Consider the following 19,315-nt stretch of genomic DNA (forward strand, 5'->3'; position numbering starts at 1 on the left):
GTTGGTAACATTGATCTTATTCATTAACTTGAACTCTGAAAAAGAGTATTTTCCTTTGGGGACTGTCCAAATAGGCTACCATGGATCAATGTTAACTTATGACCATAGGAAGGCGGACATGGGAGGGGGGAGAAAACACACACACACAAAACTGTTTAGACACCTTAGAATCAGTCTAGATTCATCTTTATAAACATGAAAACTAGGACACTTACAATTAAGAACTTTTAACTTTCTGATTGCTGTACATATCAGATCCCTCGGTGGGGTTTCTCTTTCAATCTTGGTAAATCCTTCTAATATACACTCTGGATAACAGATTACTCACAAAAAATTACACTCCAATTTTTCTAACACCACTCCACAGATAAAAAGAATGAAAAGGGTATTGTACAAGTATGTTCTGCTTTCCCAAAATTCCCACGACACCACCTAGCTTTTATGAAAGCCCTACATTAACACAGCAAGGTCTTATTTTCCTAACAGCAAATAACCTCTTCACATTTCTTTCGGTCATCAAAAACAGGCACTAATGGAGGCCTTTGCGAAAGAAAAGTGGAAAAACTAGAACTTTTGGAAACCTGGGGATGCTCTTCCCTTCCGGCCATTTCTGTGAAGGCAAAGGTTTTTTTGTTTTGTTTTGTTTTGTTTTTACAAGAACACTCCACTTGCGCGCATGAGGGAAATCCGTATTCTCACTGGGCACATATTCTAACATAACTCAAGAACTCAAGAAAAACAAAAAATTATTTTGCACTGAAACAAAAAACTCAGAACATGGAGTCCTAAAACAAAATTAATATGGCGCAGAATAAGATTTCTACTTTCCGGACTGAATGCCACCATAAATACATGGCTGACAGCCCAACTACGAAGAATGCTGACATTCCAATTTTATTTGAATCTAATTCTCCAGTTCTTTTACAAGGTAAGGTTGACACGACGGAGCAGAGAGGCCCCAGTTACCTTCCTATCCCATGGGGCAACTAGAAAGTTCCATCAGCTCCTTTTTCCCGGAATCAAAGCTTAAAGGTCCTTCAAGTCCCAGCTCACATGTCACTCCACCAGCACTGGGGGTCCCACTTCTGCTCGGGACAGGTTTCTGCTCACAGCCACCGCCGCCCCTCTGGCCGCTTTCCACACCTCCCCTCCAGCGCCGAGGCTGGAAGGCGCCAGGTCACCCCGCCGCCGTCCCGCCCTGGCGCCAGCGGCTCACCGACAGGGCGACGTCCGGCCGGCGCCCCGGCTGCACTGCAGCCCGGTGACACCGTGCAACCCTCCGCCTGCTAAAGCCAAGCTGCCGGCATCCACGCACCCGCCGCCCGCGGGGACGACGTGCTGGGGAACCGCGGGGGGGGGGGCGGTCAAAGAAACCCCAACTGCACGGCCCGACCCACCGCCCAGGGTCTGCGGTCGGCGGGAAGGCCACGGCGTCCACCGCAGGCACAGCGAGGCTCGGCAGCAGGGCCTCCAGGTCGCCTACCTGACGATGGACTCTCCTCGAAGGACCAACCCTCCCGGGCGGCCAGACAACCGTCGTCCACACCGCCTGCTACTTCCTCGGACCAACGTCGAAAGATCCCCCTGCGTTCCCGCCAGTCTCGCCCCGCGCCTGCGCACAGCTCCTTTCGTAGGCCGAGGGGCCGTCGGAGCGCATGCTCCGTCCTTGAGCTCTTCCCCGGCAGGTTTGGAACCGCGTTGCTGAAGCTGGCTGGCGCGCGCATGCGCGTCTCCGGGACCTGGTTCTTTCCCCACTGGACAAGGAGAGGCTGGTCTTGGAATTGGAGCCTGCCGAGCCGGAAGGCGCTGTGCTTTTTCACCTCCGTCTGCTCCGGCGGAAACGCAAGCGGTGGAAGAGAGGTTCCGCGCTTGGCCTCGGCTGGCGGCTGCAGCATGGACACCCGGGCCGAGGAGGCGGGAGTGACTCGCCGCCCGATGCTGGCCTCTTCCTGGGATGCTGCCTGCGGAGCCCTGGCCCGGAGTCTCCATCTCACCCGGGCTGGTGTCGGCGCCCCGGACTTGGACTGGGAGCAGCTGCTGGCGCCGCCTGACCCGGGGTGAGCAGGGCCGGCGGGGACCCGGGCCGCGGCGCCGGGATGGATGGTCGCGCTCCTGGGGGAGCCGGGAGGGGAGGCGGGGCCGAGCGGAGAGAGGGTGGGGGGCCCGGGGTGCGGGAAGGACCCGACTGCGGGGGCCCCGCATCTCCGCCGGGTCGCCCCCGGGGTCCGCCTCCCTCCCCCAGGCGAACCGACGGAGGCCTCTCTGTTGTCGACCCGAGGGGGCGTTAGAAAAACGAACTGTCGAGAATCCCCATCAGCTTCATTATGAGAAAGAGCCGCGTTTGCCTTTTATTGCATTCTGCTTCCCACTCTTGTGCGCACAGTAGGTGCCCCGGGAACTTTTTATGTTGAAGGAGAATGACTGCAGAGGCTTGAATCCACAGCCGAGGAGAAAGTAGAGGGGAAAACCCCGGTGGGTGGCGTGCCCATCTCCTTGTGACTCTGTCTTGAGCGTTTGTTGGGTGCTTGGGAGGGTGCGGGGACCGCCGTGGTAAATGGGAGTGAGTTAGAAGTCCTGGTGGCCCAATAGGAGGGTCGCGAGCAGCGTTCAGACAGGTGCACTGTGTGATAGTTTGAACAATTCTTTTCAGCCAAGATCTGGTGATTTTGAAAAGAAGCCTCAACAGTGACCAAGATGAAAACCCCTGCTTCCTTTACCTGAGATGTGACCCTAACGGAGGTGAAGAAATCGTTTCTATTGGCATTTTAAGTTCCGCAAGAAATATGGAAGTATACTTAGGAGAGGAGTACTGTGGAACCAGTAGGGGCAAGAATGTTTGTAGTGATCTGGATAACAGGTTTGTAACTTGTTCATGCAGAAGTGTTCCCCCCCCAAGCAGTGTTGTTTTTCCCCAGCGTTTGTGGTATTTACTGATTCTCTGACATTGAGGCCAGCACTGAGGGAGAGAAGATAAAAACATACCAGCAGGAATAGAAGTTTAGGCGCTAGGAATCTTGGCGTGTACATGAGCCCAGTTTTTTTTGTTTTGTTTTGTTTTTTAATTTTGGAGAGAGCGAATGAGTGTGAGTGGGGGAGAGGGGCAGAAGAGGAGAGAGAGTCAGAATCTTAAGCAGACTCCACACTCAGGGTAGAGCCCCATTCAGGGCTCAATCGCATGACCCTGGGATCATGACCTGAGACAGAACCAAGAGCCTGGTGCTCAACCAAGTGAGCCACCCAGGGGCCCCTCAGGAGTTTTTATAAATGTGTAAATTGGGAGCTAACAGAAGGCAGATAAGTTGGTAGAACATCATAGCTGGTTAGTGGAGGACTTTGATTAGAATTGAAGTTGTGATAAATGTTTCTTGTCTCCTTAACTCAGAATGGTCTGTTTTCCAAAAATTAATTAGGCTGGAACTTTGAACACATTTGGAAGCCCATTACAAATAGTGCACAAACCCCAAGACTGTGCCATACAAGTATATTGAATGTGTTATTATACTTTTGATTTTTTTTCCGAATTCTTAAAAAGATTCTGTCCTAATCTTTCTTTAATAAAATTCAAGCTATGAACGGTTTTATTATACCACATAATGTTGGAAATAATGGATATGTTTATTGAGCTTTAAAATATGCTCTGTGCTACATGATTATACATTTGTTATCTTTTTTAATTATCTTATATAGGTAGTAAGTGACAGATGTAGTCTTTTCATCCAGTGCAACTCAGTATTAACCTACAGTTCTTTATGTCTTACCAGGAAAACTGAATTTCAGGATTTATGTATTGTCCTGGAAACCTTCATTTTTAAACGTAACTGTTAAAAGTGGTAATGAGTGAAAATTTTTAAAATTCATTTCTTTTTTATTTTTAGTGAAGGTGAAAAGATTATTTTGTACAAAAAATATCTAAAATTGGAGTTCTCCACACATGCTTGTAAAATAAAGGTAAGTAGTCACTAAATTATAACTAATTTGAAAACTACAGTTGTTTTTGTACTACATAAACTTATTTTCTGATAGCTCACTAATGTGGTAAGTCCAATGTGGTCCCTGGTTTTAGTTGAGAAATACTAAACATGGAAGAAGAAATTCTTCTCTAAGAAATTACCAAAATTCAGGGCACCTTAGTGGCTCAGTTGGTTAAGCTTCTGACTTCAGCTTAGGTCGTGATCTCACGGGTCATGAGTTGAACTCCACATCAAGCTCTGCACTGAACGATACAGAGCTTGCTTGGAACTCTCTCTGCCCCACCCCCGCCCTGCCCTTCCCCTGCTTGCACTCTCTTTCTCTCAAAATAAATAAATGAACTTTAAAATTATCAACATTCTTCTTTTAAAATAAATAAACATTTACTAGCTATGGCAATGCTATGTCATGTGCTATTATTAATATAATGGTATCGTACTTTTAGCTTTAAGCCTTGGAAAACTGAGTTTTAAGTACATTTTTTATTTTTATGTAGAACTTAGGTGCAAAGAAAGTGACAGTTTTTGTCCCAAAACATCCAAAGAGAACACAGAGAAGTTCCAGACAAAGGCAGTACAGAGTTCAAGAAATTTGGACTGGTGTCTTTAGCAGGAAAAATGTTGTTACAGTGAACTTTAATGAGGTCATTAGAGTCTAGGGAAAGAGTACTTAGCTGGAAATCAGAAGCCCTGACTATTAAATGAGCTTCGTTGCTAACAAAACAGCCTTGGTCAAGTTTCCTCACCTGTTTGGACCTACTTTGTAGGTTATACAAGGAGACTAAAGACAGTAAATCGTTGAGTTATTTTTATTTTTAAAATATTTTATCTTGGGGTGTGTGGGTGGCTCAGTGAGTTAAGCATTCGATTTCCACTCAGGTCATGACTCTCAGTGAGTTTGAGCCCTGTGTCGGGCTCTGTGCTGGCAGCTCAGAGCCTGGAGCCTGCTTCCGATAATGTGTCTCCCTCTCTCTGTCCCTCCCCTGCTTGCTCTCTGTCTCTGTCTCTCTCTCAAAAATAATAAACATTAAAAAAAAAAAAAACCTCTAAAGTATTTTATCTCTGTGCTTATTATTACTTAGAGAAGGTCACAGAACTGACCTTCCAAGTTGTTAATATTCCAAGATGTTGTTTTAGGAGCAAACGCTAGTAACTTCTAAAGTCTTTTAAATAAAGCGATTCATTCATTCAACAATTAGAGTGCCATTTGATCCCAGATCCTATACTAAGCATTTAGGAATTAACGGAAATAAAATAAATTGGAGCAAAACCCTCATATTGCTAATAGTATAGTGGCCAAGACGTGTCCAAAAGTGTGCAAAATATGTCCTACATTCAATAGTGAGGAAGACTTGGGAATCAAAAAGCATGAAAGAGATCACATGGAGGTTGGAATGTAGATGTATAAATTTGATGAGATGTTTATTTAGTTGTTGATGACAGTCCGATCTTTCGTGTTGCACTGAGTTTTTTGATCGTGGATTTGTGTTCACCTGTGTCTTTGTGTGATACGTGGGCTTGTGTGTCTCTGAAGGAGAATGTTTTGTGACTGTTCTGTGAAAGTAGGAGGGAGTGCAAGGACCTGTTTCATTTAGGGGGATCTTATGAGGACTTCTTCCAGGGCAATAACATATGCAAATTAAAATAAAAATAATAGCTACTGGTGCACAGTTTTGAGCCCTTAATCAGTGTGGTCAGTACTGGAAATTTTAACACGTACTTCTCAGGACAACTATGTGAAATCGTTATTACCCTCCCTCATTTTACTCCTGATTTCAGGTTTTTGCCTTTTCCCAGGATGACACAGGCTCTAAGTAGAGTCGTCATTGAACCCAGTTCTGTCTGATTCTAAATCCTAGTCCCTTTCCACTTTGCTACTTTGTTGTGCATATCACACATAAAATGTCTTTTGGTTCAGGAACATGGACAAAATGAGGCAGCATGAAGCATTGGGAAAACTACTGGGGTAAAAGCTGGCAGAGCTACGTCCAAAGTTCTGACCTTTACTACCTGGGTGTCCTTTGACAAGTTAGAAAATCACCCTGCACTCATTTTTTAAATATGTAAGTTATCAAGCTATATATTAGATCATCTTGACATTCCCTTACAGTTCTAACTTCTAAAGTACTGACTTACATTTAGTATTTCAGAAGCAACGTAGCATGGGCTCTAGACAGCCTTATTTTGCTTTAAATATTTATATTTACATTGCAAGTTGCAGTATGTTAAGTTCTCAGATTGGTACAGTTTATTTTTAATCCCTTAAAAAACTGAGTAAATGTTATTTTATGTTTCCCATCCCCATTTGCTATTTTATGTGTAGTCTGTTAGTTTGAAAGGGCTTTTTTATTTAAATACTTCTGAGCCTCATAATAAATTTGAATTTTTTTCTTTTTTTTTTTTTTTTCAACGTTTTTTATTTATTTTTGGGACAGAGAGAGACAGAGCATGAACGGGGGAGGGGCAGAGAGAGAGGGAGACACAGAATCGGAAGCAGGCTCCAGGCTCCGAGCCATCGGCCCAGAGCCCGACGCGGGGCTCAAACTCACAGACCGCGAGATCGTGACCTGGCTGAAGTCGGACGCTCAGCCGACTGTGCCACCCAGGCGCCCCAAATTTGAATTTTTTTCTATGACCATGCTAGAGAAAATGTAAAAATGCAAATGTATTTAATTTTTTGATTCTTGAATGCTTCACTCTTAAGTAAAGAGTAACTTTAAATGATGATTGTTTTTAATATTATTTTCTGAAACTTCTTTGTTTTATAACAGTTGCTCTCCTTTGGTGAAAAGCAGTGTGTGTTCGTCAGTAAAGTTGTGGTACACATGAGGCGGGTTTCATCCAGTTCTGCAACAAGCTCTCCTGCTCTAGGATCAAGGATAGACCTCCGGAGGGTCCAGACTATCATGGAGTCCATGGGGTCAAAGTTGTCACCTGGAGCTCAGCAACTGATGGATATGGTTAGATTTCAGCAGCAGGTAGGTAGAAATGGATTCTGTCCAGGGACTCTTAAAAATTTGAGTGATCCGGGCACCTGGGTGGCTCAAGTCGGTTGAGCATCTGACTTTAGCTCAAGTCATGATCTCACGGTTCATGGGTTCGAGCCCCGCTTCGGGCTTTGTGCTGACAGCTTGCTCAGAGCCTGGAGCCTACTTCAGAATCTGTGTTTCCTTTTTTCTCTGCCCCTCCCCTGCTCACGTTCTGTCTCTGCTCTCAAAAATAAGTAAATGTAAAAAAAAAATTTTTTGTTTAACTTCAGAGTGACGGCTTTTTATAAGGACATGTATTGACTTAAATCTTTTCTTTGCGTTTGTAAAATAGCATTTTTGTAGACTTTCCCTCCTACAAAATACCTTACTACAGACCCTCACAGTTTTTCATGAATTTATTCATTTAGCACCTTGTTGGTAGATAAGGCACTATTTTGAGCAATTTAGAAAGTTTTTCTCAAGCATAGAGATAAAGAGGAAATTGGAGGAGAGTTGTGTAAAGGAATATTGAGAATAATGGAAGAACTTGTCAAGCTCCTGAGACTACTATTTGAAAGGGTTTAGGAATAGTGTGTCTTTTAAGTATGATCCACAGAACGCCTATATCATAATCCTTTCCAGTGTTTACAAAATGCATATCCTGGGGCGCCTGGGTGGCTCAGTCGGTTAAGCGTTCGACTTCGGCTCTGGTCATGATCTCACGGTCCGTGAGCTCGAGCCCCGCATCAGGCTCTGTGCTGACAGCTCAGAGCCTAAAGCCTGTTTCAGATTCTGTGTCTCCCTCTCTCTGACCCTCCCCCATTCATGCTCTGTCTCTCTCTGTCTCAAAAATAAATAAACATTAAAAAAAAAAAAAAAAAATTAAAAAAAAATAAAATAAAATGTTTAAAAAAAAACAAAAACAAAAACAAAATGCATATCCTGGCCACACTTTTCCACCTACTAAGTCTCCCAGAGTGGGATCCAGGAATCGGTATTTTAAACAAGTATGCTATGTTAATTTTATGCACACTGTGGTTGGAGAATAACTCTTTCAGTGCAAAGATTCTGTGGAGAAACACTGAAGATTGTTAAAAAGTTTTCAAAAGCAAAAGATTTTGTAAATAAAAGAGATGAATGATTAAATATGACTAGTTCATTTATTTTGGAGAGAGGTACATGTCTTTCAATCTTAAGGTCTTATTCCTTAAGTTGTACTCGTTTTCTTTGCCATGAATTTGAATCCGTGCAGAAGGTTATTGAGTAAAACATCAAAGTGTTTTCCTAGCTATCATCCCGTTCCCCAGAGGTAACTGCTGATAACAGTTTGGTGTGTAGCCTTCTAGAGTGTTCTGTGCATGTAGAAACTCTACATAAACTGTCCCAGTCACCACTCACGGGTTAATACTATAGACACTGCGTGGTAACTGGCTTTCCTCCCACCGCTTCATGCGAAGAAGTTTGGGGGGACACCCTGGGGAAGGAAGATGGTCCCGTTCAATCGCCTTTTCAACATCCTAATGTGGGAGAATCCGTATTTGTGGAGTGGATCCTGATTGTCTAGGACTGATTATTGTTAACAAACCAGAAATCTCTGGAATCTAAGGCATGGCTTCTTGGAAAATGCCACATGAACCGTGTGATTATCCGAGCATAAAATGGGGATGTTTCATGCCTGCTACGAAAGTGGTCAGCCACACACTGTTTACAGCCTTCATATGTCAATTTGGACTGGGCCTGGGCCTGTCCCGAAGGGGAAAGAAAGGACGTGGGGTGCTGTGTCAGAATCCTAGACCTCCCCCTGCTTCACCCGTGCCCTGGGGATTGCTTGTTTCCTTGAAAGCTTTGTTAAAGGTTAACACTCACGAGTCATGTAGGTCTGATGTGACAATACAGACTTTTGTTTTATCACAGTAAATGTTAAAGTTATTCCTTATTTTCTTGTATTTGAAGTTCAGATATACTAGCTTTGATTTATTTTTTGCTCTAGTAATTTAGAGTAACCAAGTAGGAATTCTATATCAAAGTACCTAACATACAGCGGTTGTTTAAAGTTACCTGAATGAAAGGCTATGCCCCATTTTCTTAGAGAAAACATTAAATTGTTCAGGATTTATATTATGGGACTTTTTCCCCTCTAAAATAAAAATGACTTTATAATTTTATTTTTTTCTGAGTATGAAAAGTGATACATCTTGGAGGTTTTTATAATATAAAAGTTATAGAAAATTCATACTTTTATAAGTCCTACAACATACAGAGAGAGAAAACTATTTTTCAGAAATCTGTGTGTGTGTATACACACGCATGTGGATGAAATTACATATACCCACACATATACACAGCTCTTTATATATTCATGTGTAAGTATACGGGCACAATTTTATGTAAATGCTTTTATACTGTACATGTTGCTCAGTAAAATTTTCCATTTAACAGGATATCATGGGCCTCTTATTAAGCAATAAAGCAATATCTCTGTGCTTTTATGGATATTCTGTGGTATGTAACCAATGTAACCAGTCGTTGATTCATGAATATTTTAAGCTTTTTAGTTTTTGTTTTTGTTTTGTTTTGTTTTGTTTTGTTTTTTGGTAGTGTGATAGCAACACATAGAAGGAATTTGAATGTCTATTTTTGTAAATTGTTCCAATATCTCCTTAGGGTAGATTCTTCAAAGTGGAATTATTTTGGCAGAGTGAGTTCTTTAGATTATTTAATATGTATTTAGCTGTTCACTTTCAAAAGGACTTAATGTGACTTCAAAATAATATATGATAGGACAAGTAAAACTAAGAATTGAACAAACTGACATAAAAAGAAGTAGAAGAAGGGGCGCTTGGGTGGCTCAGTCAGTTAAGCATCTGGCTCTTGGATTTTGGCTCAGGTCATGATCTCACAGTTCGTGAGTTTGAGCCCCAAGTAGGGCTCTGCGCTTAGAGTGTGGAGCCTGCTTGGGATTCTCTCTCCCTCTCTCACCCTCTCTCTCCTTCTCTCTCTCTGCCCCTCCCCTGCTCACACATGAGCCCTCTCTCTCTCTCTCGAAATAAATAAATAAACATTAAAAAAAAAGAGAAGTAGAACAGCCACCAGGCACCTGAGGTTTGTTCATTTACTCTAGTGACATATAGACTTACCCGTGAATATCTTGATACTTCATACAGAGAAAAAAAATCACCCAAAGAGCCCTGATCTGAGGGAAAAAACTGACTAAAAAGCAATGATTTTCTTATGATCCGAATATTAAGAAATAACAGAAAATGAAAATTTGCGTAGCGAATACATTTACATTGGACTTAAAAAAAAATTTTTTTTTAACGGTTATTTTTGAGAGACAGAAACAGAGCACAAGCCGCGGAGGGCAGAGAGAGAGGGAGACACAGAACCAAAGCAGCCTCCAGGCTCCATCTGAGCTGTTGGCACAGAACCCGATGCGGGGCTCGAACCCATCAACTGTGAGATCATGACCTGAGTCAAAGTTGGACTCAACCGACTGAACCATTCAGGTGCCCCTCCTTCTTTTTTTTTTTTTTTTTAATGTTTATTTGTTTATTTTTGAGAGAGACAAGGGGAGCGAGGGGCAGAGAGAGAGGAGAGAGAAAATCCCAAGCAGGCTCTGCACTGTCAGCACTCAGTGTAGAGCCTGACACAGGGCTTGAACCCACAAAATGTGAGATCATGACCTTAGCCAAAATCAGGAGTCAGACACTTAATCAGGAGTCAGACCCACCCAGATGTCCTTCTCTCACAAACTCTTAAACAGCAGGAACTATGGGGTGATATATCCTGATAAGAACCTATCATACAGTTCTATTGTTTTGATTTTAGGATAGAGCCTTATGTCTTAACACTTAGTTATGTTTTCCTCCTGTGGAAAAATTGAAGAGCATAGCAGAGATATGATAGCCTTCCCTTCAAAGTAAGCCAGAATCTTCTCAGGAAATAATACTGCATGAGCAGTTGATTAAGGCCACAAAACAGAACTCTTATTCTCCTGGAAATTCTGAAAAGAAACACAGCCAAAGGTAGCTCATTTTATTCATTGAAAAGGTCACAAAAGTATGTAGTACATTTAATTTTAAGTGACTCTGTGGCCTCCATGAAAAACTCATTGCAAAAGACATGGCTAAGTAAAAATGAGTAGTTTACCATATGTGGAAAGTAGGGAAATATTTAACTCTAAGAAAGTTATCAATTATCGTGACTCAGTTGAGTAGTATATTTTATCGCCATAAATTAAGGAGGCCTTTGTAGTGGAGACGTGAATGTTAATGCAGTTTTACCAAGCATGCTAATATTTAATATTTCCTTTAGGGAAAAACTACAGAGAAATCATTAAAAGTCTGGACTGTGGAGTTAGGTGGCCCAGGTTCATGCCCCGGTTCTGCCACTTAACTAGTTGTGTTACCGTAGACAAGTGACCTTTAGCCTGGGTCTCCTCCACCCAGTATGGGGGTAGTCATCGTAGCCTGCTTCGTGTGGACGTTTTGAGGGTCAAATGAAAGAATGCACGTCGCCTGCCTCACAGTCATTACCCCCAAAGTTAGCTGTCATGACTGTTAACAGAGACGTGTATTTGTTTACCTTGCTCAGAATCGTATTCCCATTGGCGAGCAGCTTCAGTCGGTTTTGGGAAATCCTGGCTACAGACGTGGGATTGACCTGCAGTCATCATCTACTTCGGGGGCCTTAGACAAGTCCCCGTCCACGCCTTTTCCTTTCAGAACCGGCTTGACCTCTGGAAACGTGACTGAAGACTTGAAAGCTTACACCGATCAAAGTCTGCAGCCACCCGGTGGCGGAAAGGCTACGAGCCTCCAAGAGTATAAAACTGTGTCACCGAGCCATGTTCTTCTTGAGAATGACCTCAAAAATGCAGTTTCTTCTCTCCTACCAAAGAAAGCAAGTGACAACTCGAATATACCTAACTCTGACTTGCTGCCTTTTCTCCAGAGTTTATGTAGTCAAGTTAGCCATCTCCGCGTGGGACGTAACACCAAGTGGCAGGAAACCGTCCCTAAGGCTGGTGAAGACATTGCTGGTGTTGCGTAAGTATTTATTTTGAGACAAATGTGGTTTAGATTAGGTAGGTGTGTGAATGGCCTGAAAGGAAACAGACTTTTTCCGTGCACACTGCCTAAAAATGTGTTTCCCAAGATAATTTTAGGAGCTTCCACATTTTACCATTAACACACTTACAAGGAATAACTATTATACAAAGTAGAATTGGTTGCTTTGAAAGAAGTGCCTGAAAGTGGAGGTTTTGAGCACTTCTCAGGGATTTTGTGGAAGGATTATAACCTCAGAGAGGTTGGAGTAGAAAGTTGTTTGCATGAGTACCAAGCAGTTGTAGACTCATAAGCTTTACATTGTGTTTTTATTTATTTATGCCTTTTCTGTTCTTGAGCTCGGTATGTTAAGCATGTCATTATAATAGATTTTCTTTGTAGATCATGTTTGACCTGGGCTAATTTTGGAATAATCAAAACTATATATATTTGGATAATAATTATTTGTAGTATACCGGCTCTTATCCCCTGATCTTATAATCTCATATTTTAGCAGCACAGGTTTGATTAAGCAATGGTTAAGGATTTAGTATGTTCCTGGGGCACCTGGGTGGCTCAGTTGGTTAATAAGCATCTGACTTTGGCTCAGGTCATGATCTCACAGTCCGTGAGTTGAAGCCCTGCATTGGGCTCTGTGCTGATAGCTCAGAGCCCAGCCTGCTTCAGATTCTGTCTCCCTCTCTCTCTGTCCCTCCCCCCCTCCCCCAATGCTCTGTCTCTCTCTCAAAAATAAAATAAACATTAAAAAAAAAGTAAAAAAAGAGAAGAATTTAGTATGTTCCCTATCCTTTACATAAGTGTAGTTTGTCATTCAGGACTCAGGTCATAGTTTTGGCTTACCCACTTTGCCACAGTTTTATCTCCCTTAATTTAGAGTTTTCATCTGATGGTGAGGCAGTTGGAATAGTTTGGAACTAAAGAATTACATACCAGCCAACAAGATCTAATTGACATATAGAAGGCTCCACCAACAGTATCAGAATACACATTTTTTTCAAGTACCAATGGAAGAATCACAAAGATTATTTCTTGAGTTATAAAGTAAGCCTAACCAATTTTAAAACCATTGAAATCACACAAAGTATATTCTCTGACCATAAATGAAACCAACTAGAAATCAATAACAAAGACAACAACAGCAGCAAAATGGTCCAAACACTTAGAAATTCAGCAACACATTTCTAAATATTCTACGGTTCAAAAAGGAAATCCCATTAGAAATTTTAAAAATACTTGGAGATGAATGAAAATACAGTAGATCAAACCGTGGAATGCAGCTACTAAAGAAGTGTTGAGTAGAATATTGATAGCACTAATGCTTACATTAGAAGAGAGGAGAGGTCTCAGTAACACAAAAGTACAACTCAACAAACATGAAATAATCAGAATGGTCCTACATAACCATGCAAGAAGTTGAATTTGTAATTTAGAAGCCTAGCAACATAAACCTAAAGCAAACAGAAAGAAGATGAATGACAAGGAGTGGAAATCAATGAGATTGAAAACAGGGAAACAGTAAAGAAAATCCATGAAGAAATTCAATGAAATTGACAAAATTTTAGTAAGACTGGCTAGCAATACAGGCAAAGATAGAAGATATAAATCACCCATATAAAGAATGTAACTGGAGATGTCACTACACATTCTAAGTCCATTTTAAAAAGGGAATGGGGCACCTGGGTGACTCAGTTGAGCATCCGACTCTTGATCTTGGCTCAGGTTGTAATCTCGCAGTTCATGAGGTCAAGCACCACAATGGGATTCTCGCTCTCCCTCTCTGCTCCTCACACATGCGTGCGCACACTCTTTCTCTCAAAATAAATGAACTTTTTAAAGAAAATATTGCAAGTAACTTAATGCTCATAACTTTAACAGTTTGGAAGAAATGGATTAATTCCTCAAAAAAAACACACACTACCAAACTCAACTAAGATGAAATAAACAGAATAGTCCTATAACCACTGAAAATTCTGAATTCACAATTTGAAAACTAACATAAAAGAAATATTTAGGCCCAAGTGGTCTCACTGGAGAATTCTACCAAAGCTTTACAGAACCCAATTTAAACACTTCCCAAAAAAAGAGAAGGGAAGACCTCTCAACTCATTTTATGAAGCCAGTGTGCTCTGAGACAAAATTAGATGCTCCAGAGAAAATGAGATACATAAAAATACATGTAAATACATGTAAAATATATAAATCTATGAAAAATAATTGCAAAAACAAAAATGTAGCAAAACGTGTAGGATCTATAGACTGAAAATTATAAGACAGGTGATGAAAGAGAGAAGACCAGAATAAATGGAGAGACATACATGTTCATGAATTTGAAGACTCAAAATAGTAACAATGTCCGTTTTCCCCAAATTGATCTGTAGGTTTAATGGCATTCCTTCCAAAATTCAAAAACATTTTTTATAAATGTAGACAAGAGTATTCTAAAATGTGAAAATACAGGGCACCTGGGCGGCTCATTTGGTTAAATGCCCGTCCAACTCTTAATATTGGCTCAGGTCATGAACTCACCATTCGAGGGGGATTGAGCCCTGTGTCAGACCCTGCACTGAGCATGGAGCCTGCTTGGGATTCATTCTCTCTCTCTCTCTCTCTCTCTCTCTCAATCTCTCTCTCTCTCTCCCTCCCTCCCTCTCTCTCCCCCTCCCTCTCCCTCCCCCCTTCCCCCTCTCCCTCCTCCCTCCCTCCCTCTCCCCCAACGCCCTATCTCCTCTCTCTCCATCTCCCTCATTCCTTCTGCCCCTCTCTCCCTCTCGCTCTCTCTCTTGTTTTCAAATAAAAAAATGAATAGAGCACACAGAAGTACCCCTAAACAATTATGGCTGACTGATTTTTGACAAAGGTGCAACAGCCATTCAGTGGAAAAAGCGTAGTTTGTTTTTGTTTTTTTTTAACGCGGTGCAAGAGCAATGGGATATCCAAAGGGCAAAAAGTGAACCATGACCTAAATGCCTTATATGAAAATTACCGTGGACATAAAAGCAAAACATAAAGGTATAAAACTTTCTTAATATATAAGAGAAAAGCTTGGGGACCTAAGACCAGGGAAAGACTCCTTAGATGACACCAAGATCACAGTCATGGAAACTTTGATCTCTTGAATCCCATCAAAATTTAAAAATTCTGCCCATAAAAGACCCAGATAAGTGGATAAAATACAAATTACAGACTGGGAGAAAATGTTTGCAAATTACAAGTTTAACAGATGACTTACATTTAATAAATAGCTGTCAAAACTCACATTAGAAAAACTTCAATCAGAAGGTGGCAACAGACATAGAGCCATTTCCCTAGAAAGGATACACATGTCAAATAGCAGGTGAAAAGATGATCATCATTGACTTTGTGGCTACTAGGAAAATGAATATTAGAACCACAGCAAGATGCCGCTACACGGTTACTCCAAAGCTAAAATAAACACAGTAAATGGTAACAATACCAAATGCAGATGAGGATGTGGAGAAACTGGATCTTCTACATTGCCAGTGGGGGTAAAAATGCGCAGCCACTATAAAAAATACTGTAGCAGTTTCTTGAAAAGGAAACAACAGTTACTACATGACCCAGCAATCCTACTCCTGAGCATTATTCCTAGAGAAATGGAAACTTACGTCCACACAAAAACCTATGCACAGTTCATGGAAGCTTTATTTCTAGGTAATAGCCAAAAACTGGAAACAAGCAAAATGTCTTAAAATAGATGAACAGTTAAACTGTGACATATCCATATCACAGGCTGCTAGTCAATAAAAAGGAACAAACCACTGGCACACGTAACAGCTTAGGTGGCTCCTGGGGACATTACGCTGAGTGACAAGACAATCTCAAGAGGCCACGCGCTGTATGATTACATCTGTACGGCATTTCCGAAATAAGATTTTAGACGTGGAGACCACGTTGGTGGTTGTCAGGTGTTGGCGACGGAGGGGCTGAGGGGAGTGGAGGTGACAATAGAGAGCAGCCTGACGGTCGGTGATCATTAGTTAAGGAATAGTTGTGCATCTTGACTGTGCTGGTGTTCACAACAATGTGTGTACACGTGATAGAACGGCATTCACGTGCACTGTGCCAGCATGAGTTTTCTGGTTTTGTATTCTGCCATTGTTAGGTGAGATGTAACCATTGGGACCAGTGAGTGAAGGGCAGTGTCTTTACAACTTCCTGTGAAATCTATAGTTATTTGGAAAAAAACAAAACAAAACAAAACACAGTTTAAAAAACCCCCTCCTATATTCTAGAGTGGTGTTCTCAAACTTTTTGGTCTTTACGCTTTGAAATATTGAGGGCTGTAAAGAACCTTTATTTATGTAGAGTATATAAAAAATTCATTTGTTTAAAAATAATAAGCCCATTCTATGGTAATACAACAATTTTTGTGAAAAATATATTTTCTAAAAAGGTTTCATAACGATGGTACTATTTTAAATTTATAAAATCAATGTTAGTTTTTTTGGTCGCATTCTCCTGTATGTTGCATTATAGTATATATCGTCAATAGCTAGTAAGACCATAGAGGTACCAAGAGCAAACTGAGTTAATCTCTGAAAAAAATATTTATACCCTAAGCTTACTACCTTAGGAAAGTCTAAGAAACAGAAGAATACACAACCACAACTTGCGTTGATTATCAGAGCAGTGACATTATACCTTATGTGGCCTCTGGAAAATGTCACTGTACCTTCATGAGGATCTGAGGATGAAAAGTTCAGATGACATCTTAGTAGTAGGATAAAAATACTTGCGACTTCATGGAAGCTGAAAAAGTCATGGCGACCCCAGGGTTTTGTGGACCACACTCTGAAGTGTTCGTTGGTTGTGAACTTGAGGAACTGGAGTGCTTTTTACTATTTTTATTTCTGTTTGCCCAGTCCAGTACATTTCATTTCTGCATGTTTTTGCATTAGGTTAGAAAAGAACTTTCTGGTACTTAGATGGTGACAAAAGGCACAACTTTAAATTGTAGGGTTGTTTAGGGAAGTTCTTAGAAGACATGTGAAGAGCTTAAAAAATCGGACGGTATCTGTTCTGATTTGGAGCTTAAAATCAGAGCCTTTGTAAAGACTTGTTCTTTGAGGGTAGAAATTCTCTTCATTTTTATATTCTCATTTCAATTGTATGCTTAGATGGTTAAAGAATTAAAGATTCAGAATACTTTGGGCACTCAGGGTCATGGTTTCCTGTTCCATGAGTATTTTTGGAACCTGGAAATATGTTGTACGAAGACAGCACAGCTATGGAGGCAGATTTTGGCAATGTGTGTTGGCTGCTTGTTTTAGCAGAGTTTGGTTGCTTTTGTGATGACATCAGGAATCATTGTTGTATTGTGTGTGTGTGTGTGTGTGTGTGTGTGTGTGTGTGTGTGTGTGTGTTTTAATTTATTTGTAGCACGGAAGAGCAGCCCGTGTGCTCCTACTTGGAAAAGGTCCTTACTAAAAATATGGAACTGATGGAAAAGAAGCTTGTGGACTACATTGATCAGCGGATACATAAACTGCAGAAGCACATAGATACAAAGATGGCTTTGTTAATGGACGTGCTGCAGAGTCCCTGCCCCCCACCCGCCGGGATGGCCCTCCGACAGTGGGACTCTGGGGAAAGACTTTCAAACGGAGAAAGATAAGCGCTCGACACGGACCGTGCGCTACAGATATTTATTACGTATTTATTAGAAAGCCAAAACCCCACAAGTTCAAGGCAAGTATTTAATGGCATTTGACGATCACCATCTTACGTACGGTGACCTCAGTGTTCATTTTAGCTCCACGTGTTACTGTGAATCCAGTACTGTGCGCTGAGATTTAACAACACGATAGGGTTATCAATTATTAGCAGTATTTTTATTGTTTACTTTTATTTACTTTTTTAAGTGTTTAAGCTTTTTAAGGATTTCTATTGCAATTCATGAGTCTGTATTGTATATGTGTTGGATTTAAGTGCTGTTTTAATTTATACCAAAACCTTATGTTTTAAGGGTGTGAAAAAAATACAGTATTTGATATATTTTTCTTTTTCTAAAACTGAGTACTTAGGAATCACAACCTTTAGTTTCAATCACATAATTACATTTTATATTGTTTATTTCAGATAAAAAATTAGATGTGATGTTTCTGCAACATTAATTTACATGGGGCCATTAATTTTGCATTCTGTCATGTTGGAGCTCTAGGTGGATAGGAGAGAAAAATCAGAACTGGCCTTTGTTAAGATTATTACTTTAGGTTAGTGTTTGGTGGAAAACGAGTTTGATCTCACTAAACCCAGAAAGCATAAGGAACTCTTCTTTTCTGAGCTGATAGTGGTTCTTCTTTCCAGAGCCCTTCTCTGATATGTTTCCAGTGTGAAGCACCGAGGCTCTCACAGAAGGATTAAGGCCTATGAATCAAGGAGCTCGAGGTTCTCTCTGGCAGACGTAATTTTCAGAAATGACAATGATTTCATATGTCTTGAGGGGTGGTATATTTGCATCTAAAAAATAAATGCGTCTACTCTGGAAACTGTCTCGAGTAAACAGAAATAGTTTCATTTCATCTAATATTCGTTCTACGTGAAAAAGATGTTTTATGCTCATTTAACGTTTTGGTGAATTTAGTTGTTTAAATAGTGAGAACCAATACAATGTTCATGTACGACTCACTCTGACCTCAGTGACAGGAGGTCTATGTACCACTTCTATCAAGCTTTTCCTAATTTAATCACCACATATGTAGCCATTAAACAGCATTTCTTGAAGAAAAATTTCTTTCAATGTTTATTAATTTTTGAGAGACAGAGAGAGCAGAAGAGGAACAGAGACAGAGGGAGACACAGAATCTGAAGCAGGCTCCAGGCTCTGAGCTGTCAGCAGAGCCCGATGTGGGGCTCGAACTCATGAACCGAGAGATCGTGACCTGAGCCGAAGTCAGAGGCTTAACCAACTAAGCCACCCAGGCGCCCCAAACAGCATTTCTTCCTGCCCTTGGGAGAAGGGTGTGTCACTTAAAGCCAAACCCTTTCGTTAACGATTAGGCAGCTTCTGATAGTTTCGGTCTGTTCTTCGGCTGGGAAATCTCAATAGAGTTACAACTAGAACACCAAGTATGTCTTATAAAATGATTCCAATAATACAATATTCATGATTATGGTACTAGAAGTAATTGAGAAGAGCTTTAATTCCTGATTTTCCATTTCTCAGTTTTTCCATGTTAATGAAGGCCTAAGCTACACTATATATATATATATTAGATATTCACAGATACTGATTTTCTTATATCTGTAAATTGCTGTACATGAGTATGTTTTTCTGTAATAATTGCTT

The 19,315-nt window shown here is 41.1% G+C and overlaps 2 protein-coding genes across 2 annotated transcripts in view; one reads left to right on the forward strand and one right to left on the reverse strand.

The window, feature by feature from the left end:
- Positions 1–1,895, reverse strand: part of LOC131493497 (uncharacterized) — a 16,248-nt gene extending 14,353 nt beyond the window's left edge. Inside the window, exon 1 of the mRNA XM_058698013.1 lies at positions 1,484–1,895. Within this exon, the coding sequence (XP_058553996.1) occupies positions 1,484–1,895 (412 nt within the window). The remainder of the gene's footprint in view (positions 1–1,483) is intronic.
- Positions 1,894–18,756, forward strand: C13H10orf88 (chromosome 13 C10orf88 homolog). The gene is made up of 6 exons (XM_058698011.1): positions 1,894–2,057; positions 2,651–2,857; positions 3,876–3,948; positions 6,740–6,946; positions 11,531–11,985; positions 17,407–18,756. Exons 1-6 carry the CDS (start codon positions 1,894–1,896, stop codon positions 17,639–17,641), a joined length of 1,341 nt encoding a protein of 446 aa, XP_058553994.1. The 3' UTR covers positions 17,642–18,756.
- Positions 18,757–19,315: the final 559 nt, after the last annotated feature.

The sequence above is a fragment of the Neofelis nebulosa genome, chromosome 13 (assembly GCF_028018385.1).
Source record: "Neofelis nebulosa isolate mNeoNeb1 chromosome 13, mNeoNeb1.pri, whole genome shotgun sequence".
Classification (NCBI taxonomy): domain Eukaryota; kingdom Metazoa; phylum Chordata; class Mammalia; order Carnivora; family Felidae; genus Neofelis; species Neofelis nebulosa.